Here is a 10,722-nt window from a genome sequence, read left to right on the forward strand (position 1 = left end):
ATGAACAGATAAACTCAATCTCCAAAACTGCTGTGAGTGTCACTTTTACCGTTTCATTTTTATGAAAACTAGCATCATATCACACTGTATGACACAGAAATTTCACGGCAACCTGTCAAAATAAAAGTATGGTGTAACATGTAATGGGCTGGGTAGGTGTTGACGTTAAAAAAACACAATCTAATAGGTAGAAAAAATAATTTCATTGTTAGTTAGTTAGTTAGTAAACACAAGTACATCTAATTGAACATAATTTATTTTCATCAACAAATTATCATAGAACAGCTTTATGAGCTTTACGATCCATTCTCAAAGACTTTAAGTCATTATTTGGGTAGCACACATATTCTGAATGCCTTCAGCAGAATTCAAATTAGCCATTTTAATCTAGATTAATCTAGATTAATTCCAAGATTTAATCTAGATTAATCTAGATTAAAAAAATTAATCTATGCCCACCCCTAGTAATTATCCATAATCTCCTTTGCACCAGTGTTATTGTTAACAAAAATGGTAACACTTTACAATAAGGTCCATTAGTTAAACATTAGTTAATGTATTTACTAACATGAACTAACCATGAGCAATACATTTGTTACTGTATTTACTAATCTTTATTAACGTTAGTTAACGGAAATACAGTTTTTCATTGTTTGTTCATGTTAGTTCACACTGCATTAACTAATGTTAACAAGATTTTAATAATGTATTAGTAAATGTTGAAATTAACATTAACAAAGATTAATAAAAGCTGTATAAGTGCAGTTCATTATTAGTTCATGTTAACTAATGTGGTTAACTAATGTTAACTAACGAACCTTATTGTAAAGTGTTACCACAAAAATTAAAGCTATTAAAATATACTTCATTTTAATTGTCCAAAACAAACAAACAAAAACAAATTAGATGAACAAAAATTTAAGGGATAGTTCACCCAAAAATTAAAATTTGACGTTTATCTGCTTAACCCCTGGGCATCCAAGATGTAGGTGACTTTGTTTCTTTAGTAGAACACAAAGATTTTTAACTCAAACCGTTGCAGTCTGTCAGTCATATAATGGCAGTCAATGGTTACCAAATCTTTAAGAGTCAAAAAAACATACACAGACAAAACCAAATTAAACCCTGCGGCTCGTGACGATACATTGAGGTCTTAAGACACACGACGATTGGTCTGTGCAAGAAACGGAACAGTATTTATATAATTTTTTACCTCTGATCCACCACAATGTTCATCATGGTTTACATAGAGAGATTGTGGGTGTGTTGCTTACTCAAAGTGGTACTTGTGCTTATCCTGATCCTAAATGATTAAAAACTAAAAGATTGTGTTTGCTTGCGCGAACTCATCCGGGAATGTTGACCTTTTGAGTCTGATCCACTAAAGTTATGGTTGTTTGCTCTTCATCGCGTGCCGGCTGTTGTGAACGCGCTCAGGACAGTTGGACATTGCGGTGGATTAGAGGTAAAAATTATATAAACACTGTTCAGTTTCTTGCACAGACCAGTCTTTGTGTGTCTTAAGACATCAATGTATCGCCACAAGCCGCACGGTTTAATTTGGTTTTGCCTGTGTATGTTTTTTTGACTCAAAATTGAAGACTTGGTAACCATTGACTGCCATTATATGACAACGGTTTGATTAAAAAATCTTCGTTTGTGTTCTACTGAAGAAACAAAGTCACCTACATCTTGGATGCCCTGGGGGTAAGCAGATAAACGTCACATTTTCATTTTTGGGTGAATCTCTTTAATTACTTTGGCAACTAAATGAAATAAAATAAGTAATGAAAGTACTTAAATAAATACAATCGCTTTTAAAACTAACAATGAAATAAAAATTAATTATAAAAAAAACAAAAAAACATTATATATGTATACAGTCGTGGCCAAAAGTTTTGAGAATGACACAAATATTAGTTTTCACAAAGTTTGCTGCTCAACTGCTTTTAGATCTTTGTTTCAGTTGTTTCTGTGATGTACTGAAATACAATTACATGACATTTATGCAAAGAGTCAGTATTTGCAGTGTTGGCCCTTCTTTTTCAGGACCTCTGCAATTCGACTGGGCATGCTCTCAATCAACTTCTGGGCCAAATCCTGACTGATAGCAACCCTTTCTTTCATAATCACTTCTTGGAGTTTGTCAGAATTAGTGGGTTTTTGTTTCCTCTGTAGGAGACGATCCTGGCGCTTGCTGGACTTTCTTGGACGCCCTGAAGCCTTTTTAACAATGCAGTGGAAAGTTTTTTTTCGGGATTAAGCTCATTTTCATGGCAAAGAAGGACTATGCAATTCATCTGATCACTCTTCATAACATTCTGGAGTATATGCAAATTGTTATTATAAAAACTTAAGCAGCAACTTTTCCAATTTCCAATATTTATGTAATTCTCAAAACTTTTGGCCACGACTGTATATAAAAATATATATACATAAAATATAAGCGATATTATGTCATCACATGACTTCAGAAGATTTTAAATACATTGCAAGTCGTATGGACTACTGTTATAAAAAGCCAGCAAAAGGCCAATGTGAACAGAAGAAAGAAACACGGATGTTCATATTTCACATCGGCTCGGCACACTGCTGAAGCTGAGCTGCTCTGTTCTCATATCTGTACCTTCTTTCTTCATGCGAGATATGGTGAACGACTTCCATTTCCCGTCATTATAGCGTTTGTCACTGATGATGGAGCCGGTGCCTGAGCCCAGATCGTAACTCACTTTCACCCTCCCATCTCTTAGTTCTGCACTCATGAAGTCTTTCTGCTCAGACAGACAGACAGAGCACAGATAAAACCAGTGGAATGCATGTAAATACTGTAAAATAATTGATATGGTGTAGGTGTGTGTGGGTTGTTACCATGTCCTTGGTGGCGAAGTACATCATGAGCGAGTCTGTGGAGAACGTGCGGAACTTGAACATGACCGTGGAAACATTGGGGTTCCATCTGGTGGGACGGCTGACAGCGGCGTAACCCTCTCCGTCAAACTGAACCGTGCCTTCAGTGTCCGCCGGCTGAGGACTACACACACACACACACACACACACACACACACACACACACACACACACACACACACACACACATACACACACACACACACACACACACACACACACACATCATTACACTAAGCTCCTGACACTGAACTTACAGCTGCGTGTTTCTGTGTGTGTTTGCTCACCTGACCACACATCCAGCACAATCTCCGTCTCTCTCTCTGTAGTTCCAGAGGCCGATTGGTTTTCCGTCCAGAGACGTCTCTCCCATACAGCCTGAGAATGTGGTGGTTTTCACAGCCTCCGCTTTCTACAAACACACACACACACACACACACACACACACACACACACACACACACACACACACACACACACACACACACACACACACACACACACACACATAGACAGAAGGAGAGTCTGTATATATTTCACATGATAAAAAACAGTTCAGACTTAATATCAGGGTTCCCACATATTTTCCATTTCATTATTTTCTGTAAAGATTTTTATTTTCTCAGAATTTTGTTTCTTTAATTTTCTCAAAGTGACAACATAGTCCCTAAAATAACAAATAATAAAAAAATAAGTAAATAAATAAACAGACTTTTACACACACACACAAGAAACTTTTTTTCTGCCCTTGAGAAACTATTCACATGTGCGTGGGGCATTTTTTTTTTGCATGCTTACTCATTACAATTTCCTTTGTGCATCACTGCCATCTTACTATGAATAATACAAGAGCACGGATGCACATGAATTAACAGAGATCTACTTTTATGGTAGTACCTCTGAAATCAAGGCCTAATGTCCAATTTAACACATGTTCTGTGGTGGCGAAGAAAAAAATTACACAAAATGGGCTGATGGCATACAATTTGCCAAGTTTAAAGGTCTATAAACAAGACTGGAACTTTTAAAATTTGGCTTTTGTTAGGGCAGTATGCCATTTTTTAAGACTTTAGGTCTCTTTAATGCATAGTTTGTATCAGGTGAGAACAACATTTGAACTGACTTGAGATGAAACAAATTAATTTACAATCAATACATTTTTCCACATTGACACTATTGAACTGATCTGAGCACTAAAGCTGAATAATGTGTATAAATCAGTGTTATGTCCATGTTATGGAAGCAAATTCTCATAATTAACCAGTCCATTTAAAAAATAAAAATAAATAAATAAATAAATAAATTGTGTGGTGTATGACCTTAAAGGATTAAAAAAAAATTCTGCTAATTTCCTCACCTCCATGTTATCCAAAATGTTCACGTCTTTCTTTCTTCACTCGCAAAGAAATTACATTTTTTGAGGAAAACTTTCCAGGATTTTTCTCCATATAGTGAGTTTCAATGGTGCTCAACAGATTGAAGGTTAAAAAGGTTCCATTTCAGTGCAGCTTCAAAGGGCTCTAAACAATCCCAGCCAAGGAAGAAGGGTCTTATCTAGCACAACAATTAGTTATTTTCTCAAAAAATGTACAAATTATATACTTCTTAACCTCAAAGGCTCATCTTGCCTAGCTCTGTGATGCACATGCACACTCTGTGTATTCTGGTCCAAGACAGTTAGGGTATGCTGAAAAACTTCAATCTCATTTTCTCCTCCAACTTCAAAATCATCCTAAATCGCTGCAGAAGTACAGACCCAGTGTTTACAAAGTGAACGCACAAAGAGGGTCAAACTCCTGGAATACATAGAGCTTGCACGGAACTAGACAAGATTAGCGTTTGTGGTTAAAAAATGTATAAATATTAGTTTTTTAAAGAAAATGAACAACCGTTTCACTAGATAAGACCCTTATTTCTCAGCTGGGATTGTTTAGAGCCCTTTAGAGCTGCACTAAAACTGCATCTTTAACCTTCAATCCATTGAGCACCAATGAAGTCCACTATATGGAGGAAAATCCAAAAAAACTTAATTTCTTTGCGACTGAAGAAAGATAGACATGAATATCTTGGATAACATGGGCGTGAGTAAATTACCAGGAAATTTTTAATTATGGAAGTAGAGTAATCCTTTAAAGATGTTTATATATTTTTACTGGAAAACCAGATTCAAATACAAATTAAGTAAATGCAGTGTGTGATGGACTGATGAAGTGGTCTCTCTTACCTTCACTGAACCCAGCATGCCACCAACAAACAGGTAAGCGTTCTGGTCCACATCCAGCACGGTGTAACTCTCAGGTGATTTGGCACTTCTGTGTGTCGGTAAGATGCCTGTTTTGGGTCCCTCCAGCGCATGGACAGAGATACTGCCGTTCAGCCCGATACTGAACACCACAATATGAGAAAAAGACCAGCACTTGAGCCACTAATAATCAGCAGTACTAATAAATAGTTAATAAAAGTTTGCCCCAAACATGGTTTATCTTTACTGGATCTGTCTGCATCATTAAATGCATATTATGAAATGCATAGACATTTCTAAATAAAATAAATAAATAAAAAACGAGATGTAAACTCAAAATTGTAAGATTTAAACTTGGAATTACCAGAAAATAAAAAAGTTTTTTTTGTGTGTGTGTGTGTGTGTGTGTGTGTGAATTGCGAGTTACAAGATCTCATAATTTTAAGATAACATAACTATCTAGCTATCTATCTATAAAATGAGACGTTAACTCAAACTTTAAGGATTAGTTCACTTTCATAACAACAATGCATAGATAATGTACTCACCCCCTTGTCATCTAAGATGTTCATGTCTTTCTTTCCTCAGTCGTAAAGAAATTATTTTTTTTTTGAGGAAAACATTTCAGGATTTCTCTCTTTATAATGAATATGGATGGAAACAAAATGACAATTTATATACTTTTTAACCTCAAATGCTGGTCTTGTCTCATCACATTCAAAGTGTGTGTGATTCGGGTAAATACAGTTAGGGTATGTCTAAAAACTCCCATCTCATTTTCTTACCTAACTTCAAAATCGCCTTAGATCGCTGCAAAAGTAGCGACATAGTGTTTACAAAGTGAACATACAAAGAAACTCAAACGCTCTTAACAAAAAAAAAAGGTCAAAACCGCATTGTAGGACGATTTTGACATTGAAGACATAAACGAGATGGGAATTTTTAGACGTACCCTAACTGTATTTACCCGAATCACACACACTTTGAATGTGCTGCGCAGAGATGAGACAAGACGAGCATTTGAGGTTAAAAAGTATATAAATTGTCAATTTGTTTCGAGAATAACTAATCGTTTCGCTAGATAAGACCCTTCCTCCTCGACTGGGATAGTTTAGAGTCTTTTGAAGCTGCATTTAAACTGCATTTCGGAAGTTCAAACTTCGGGGCTCCATCCATATTCATTATAAAGAGAGAAATCCTGAAATGTTTTCCTCAAAAAAAACAACAATTTCTTTACGACTGAGGAAAGAAAGGCATGAACATCTTGGATGACAAGGGGGTGAGTACATTATCTGTGCATTGTTGTTATGAAAGTGAACTAGTCCTTTAAATTGCAATATATAAACTGGCAATTGTGACAAAAGAAACAATTACATTTTTTATTCTAAGGTGAAAACTTACTTGCATAAAAACAGATCTTACACAGTTTGCCGTCTTAAGTAAATGTATCTTGTTTTAAGGATGTGTAAGGGTCATAAAGGGTGCTAAAATGCTGTCAGAAAATGAGAAAATGATTTGCTGCGCTGTTGTTTTTCAGCAAAACACAGTGTATGTGAACTCTGAATTACCGCGAGGCCTCGATTCGATGCCAGTTTCCATCGTTGATGACGAGATCAGGATATTCTACACGGCCGACCCCTGATCCCACATCCCACAGGAAGTTCACCTTACCCTTCCTCATCTCGATTGCCAAGAAATCCACCTACACATGATTGAGGAAACTTAGCACTCATGAAACATTATTTCCTATTATTTCTCTCTCTGAGCCATGACCAGCAGCTGTATAATAGAGGTTATGGAAAGTAAGGAGCTTGTCATCTGTGTTACTGACTCAGATGTACACCTTTAGGAGTGTGAACCTCAGACTGATCGCTTAAGCTGAAGACCTGAAGACATCCAGACAGTTTTACACTCACGTATTTGGCTGATCCGAGGTAGAAGAGGAGGTTATCAGCAGCAACGGTTTTCACATGGAGGATGATGGTGTTATAGCGGCCTTTCTTGATATCTGGCCGGTAGGTGCGGATACAGTCTCCACCGGATGACACAGACACCTTAATCTAGGGGACAAAGGTCAAAAGAGGTCAAACACAGCACAGAATCTTATTTTCATGCAGTAATTTACTGCATATTCAAGGAGAAATCAACAAGAGCATTTTTAAATGTATTGTTAAAAATGTATTTTTAATGAATAAGCAGTCAATAACAGTAATCATCGGCTGTGCAGCACTTTGTTTGGCAAAAAAAATTAAAGTGTTTAATTCTGATTTGATTAAAAGATTAATTAATTTGTAATGTTTTATGACTTCATCTGATTACCAGAGAAAACACTGCAAAAAATGTTTTTAAAACTTAGATTTTTTTGTCTTGTTTTCAGCCAAAATATCCAAAAATTATTAAATCAAGAAGGATTTTCTAGATAAGAAAAAAAATTGTCCTGTTTGAAAAAAAGTCAAAATTAAGCATGTTTTTGCTTAAAGCAAGCTAAATAATCTGCCAATGGGGTAAGAAAAATAATCTTATTTCAAGCAGACAACTAGATTAATTTTCTTACCCCATTGGCAGATTATTTAGCTTGTTTCAAGCAAAAACTCACTTAATTTTAACTTGTTTTTTTCTGAAAACAAGAACATTTTTACTTATCTAGAAAATCCTTCTTGATTTAAGAAGGACAAAAATGTAAGAAAAGCATTTTTTTGCAGTGAATAAAATACACAACACAGAAAAACAAAACAAAAAAACAGGGCCCTATCATAGAAATATATACATATAAATAGTTGCATAAAATCTTTTTTACTTTTTTTTTAATTTAATACAAATTTTATTCAAACAAATCGAATAAATAAATTAAAACAGAAAAATCAGAATTTGGTCAAAATTTAGACATATTTTAAAGGGCTTTCCTAGAGTACACTCTTAAAAATAAAGGTGCTTTAAAAGGTTCTTCACAGTGATGCCACAGAAGAACCATTTTCTTACATTTTTATTATCTGAAGAACCTTCAGTGAAACAGAAAGGTTCTTCAGATGTTAAAGTTTCTTTATTGAACCATTTAAACAAAAAAGGTTCTTCTATGGCATCGTGAAGCAACTATATTTTTATGTGTATGACGAGCAGTACTCACAGAGTTGGCCTGTTTGCGAGCCTGATTGATGAGCTCTTTAATCTGCGAGATGTTTTTCTTCAGATTGTCCTGGAGTTCCTGAATAGGCTTCAGTTTCTCCAACAACCTGTCAGCCTCATTCTCCAGATCCTTGACTTTAGCTCCAGCCGCATGAACTGCAGACAAACACGCAGAGGAGCGGCCGTCACCAACATTAACACACAAGAGTGTGACAGAATAAAATAAACACCACATTAGAAACATGCTGGATAGCGGAGCCGTGAGTAATGGAGAATGAAAGGCTCTAAAACAAGAGCGCAAGAAACTGAAAGAATGGGAGAAAAGTGACATGTTATATATCTGTCATTTGCAGCGTAGGCAGCGATAGACGTGGAGCTGTTATTTCAAAAGAGAAGATGAGAGAGAAAAAAACGACAGAGTTTCCATCTGTAATTAGCTAAAGCGCTCATTAGGATAACAAGCTTAGTGAAGCTTTCAAAGGCTGCGTTTAATCCTGTTTGGTTGAAACAAAGAACGGAGAAACGGAGCGATTGGGAAAACACTCTCTCTGTACATGCAGCGCTCTGGATAAAAGCACCATGCTGAAGCCTCGGGGAGCGGAGAGCGCTCTCAAAATCATTCGCACAGATGAAAGAAGAAAATCGTGTATACATACTTATTGCTGTTGACGTTCAAAATCAAATGGGGGGGGAAAAATACGAAATAGGCATTTAAGTGATCTTGTAACACAAACATTTCAATTAAGAAATCAAATCTTCAAGAACCATGCAGCTGTTGTCTCTATAAAGAACGATTATTGCTGGAGGTGGATGGATGTCGTACTGTTTTTCTCCGGGTCTTTGATGAGGTTGTTGGCTTTCTTGACGTCGTCCTCCAGTTTGCTGTAGTTCCTCTTCAGGCCCATCAGGTTGAGGTTCATGTCCTTCAGGCGGTTCAGCACATCTATGGCCGTATCGTTGGCCTCTGCCGCCTTCAGCTTAGTGGTCTGGATCTTTGCTGCCAGATCTACAGTCAAACACAAAACAAGAAAAAAACCACAGGCTTAGCTGAACATCGCAAACAATCATATCAACATATCAAACATATGCTCAGGTCATATTTTACTCCATAATCAAAGAAAAAAAATCTTAAATTGAAATTGAAATTATCCTCCCTAGTGGAAATAAATATACTAAAATGTATTTTATGTACTTAATAAAATACAAAATGCAATTGTACTTTTAGTATACTTATCTGGTATATTTAAAGCCTAAAACTAATTTTGTACTTAATGCATTTTAATTGTGCAGACTAAAGATATACTTAACAAAATTTGATTGTACTAATGTGGAACTATTGCAAGTATACTTTAGGTACACTTTAAATAATATCAGTCTTTAAATGCTAAATATTTACTCCATAATCAAAGAAAAAAAAAATCTTACATTTAAATTTTAATGAACCTTCCTAGTGAAAAATAATATACCACAATGTATTCAAAATACATTTATTTCATGCTAAGTATACTATAAATACACTTACATATTATGTAATTAATAAAAAGTACCCTGCAATTGTACTTTAGTATACATCTGGTATATATGTGACCCTGGACCACAAAACCAGTCATATTTTTTTGAAATTGAGATTTATACATCATCTAAAAGTTGCATAAATAAGATTCCCATTGATGTGTGGTTTGTTAGGATAGAACAATATTTGGCTGAGATAAAATTATTTTAAAATCGTGGGTGCAAAAAAAAAATCTAAATATTGAGAGAATCGCTTTTAAAGTTGTCCAAATGAAGTTCTTAGCAATGCATATTACTAATCAACAATTAAGTTTTATGTATTTACGTTAGGAAATGTACAAAATATCTTTACGGAACATGATATTTACTTAATATCCTAATCATTTTTTTGGCATAAAAGAAAAATCAATAATTTTGACCCATACAATGTATTATAGGCTATTGCTATAAATATACCCATGCTACTTAAGACTGGTTTTGTGGTCCAGGGTCACATATGAAGTGTAAAACTAATTTTCTACTTAATGCATTTTAATTGTGCAGACGTCCAACTAAAGATATACTTAACTAAATTTGATTGTGCTAAAGTGGAACTATTGCAAATATACTATATATAGGTACACTTTATATAAAATCAGTCTTCAGATGCAAATAAAGTTTAATTACAATTTTTATATCAGTAAGTCTTGAGCAGTATGTCAGTAAATATGTTAATAGACTTGAACTATACTTAGTACAAAATTAATGCATGTTAAATCTATTACTTTTGTACTAGGGCTGTTTAGTTAAGATTGACTGAATGATTGATTAGTGACTTTTTCATAACAATTAAGCACATTTTACTCCAAATGCAGGCATCCAGACATTTAAATTTAAATTTAATTTCTATTCTTCTCAATGATTCTCAGTAGATTCTTTATACTACTGTAGAACTTTAC

General features: G+C 35.0%; 1 protein-coding gene across 1 annotated transcript in view; it reads right to left on the minus strand.

The window, feature by feature from the left end:
* The window catches only part of LOC141283312 (laminin subunit alpha-2-like), a 194,633-nt gene that overhangs the window by 28,213 nt on the left and 155,698 nt on the right, over positions 1 to 10,722 (minus strand). The window contains exons 43-50 of the mRNA XM_073816596.1: positions 9,074 to 9,278; positions 8,274 to 8,556; positions 7,066 to 7,209; positions 6,718 to 6,851; positions 5,132 to 5,291; positions 3,195 to 3,319; positions 2,869 to 3,031; positions 2,627 to 2,771 (exon numbers count right to left, since the gene is read on the minus strand). Of these exons, the coding sequence (XP_073672697.1) occupies positions 2,627 to 2,771; positions 2,869 to 3,031; positions 3,195 to 3,319; positions 5,132 to 5,291; positions 6,718 to 6,851; positions 7,066 to 7,209; positions 8,274 to 8,556; positions 9,074 to 9,278 (1,359 nt within the window). The remainder of the gene's footprint in view (positions 1 to 2,626; positions 2,772 to 2,868; positions 3,032 to 3,194; positions 3,320 to 5,131; positions 5,292 to 6,717; positions 6,852 to 7,065; positions 7,210 to 8,273; positions 8,557 to 9,073; positions 9,279 to 10,722) is intronic.

Source organism: Garra rufa, chromosome 13 (genome assembly GCF_049309525.1).
Source record: "Garra rufa chromosome 13, GarRuf1.0, whole genome shotgun sequence".
In the NCBI taxonomy this organism is placed as follows: domain Eukaryota; kingdom Metazoa; phylum Chordata; class Actinopteri; order Cypriniformes; family Cyprinidae; genus Garra; species Garra rufa.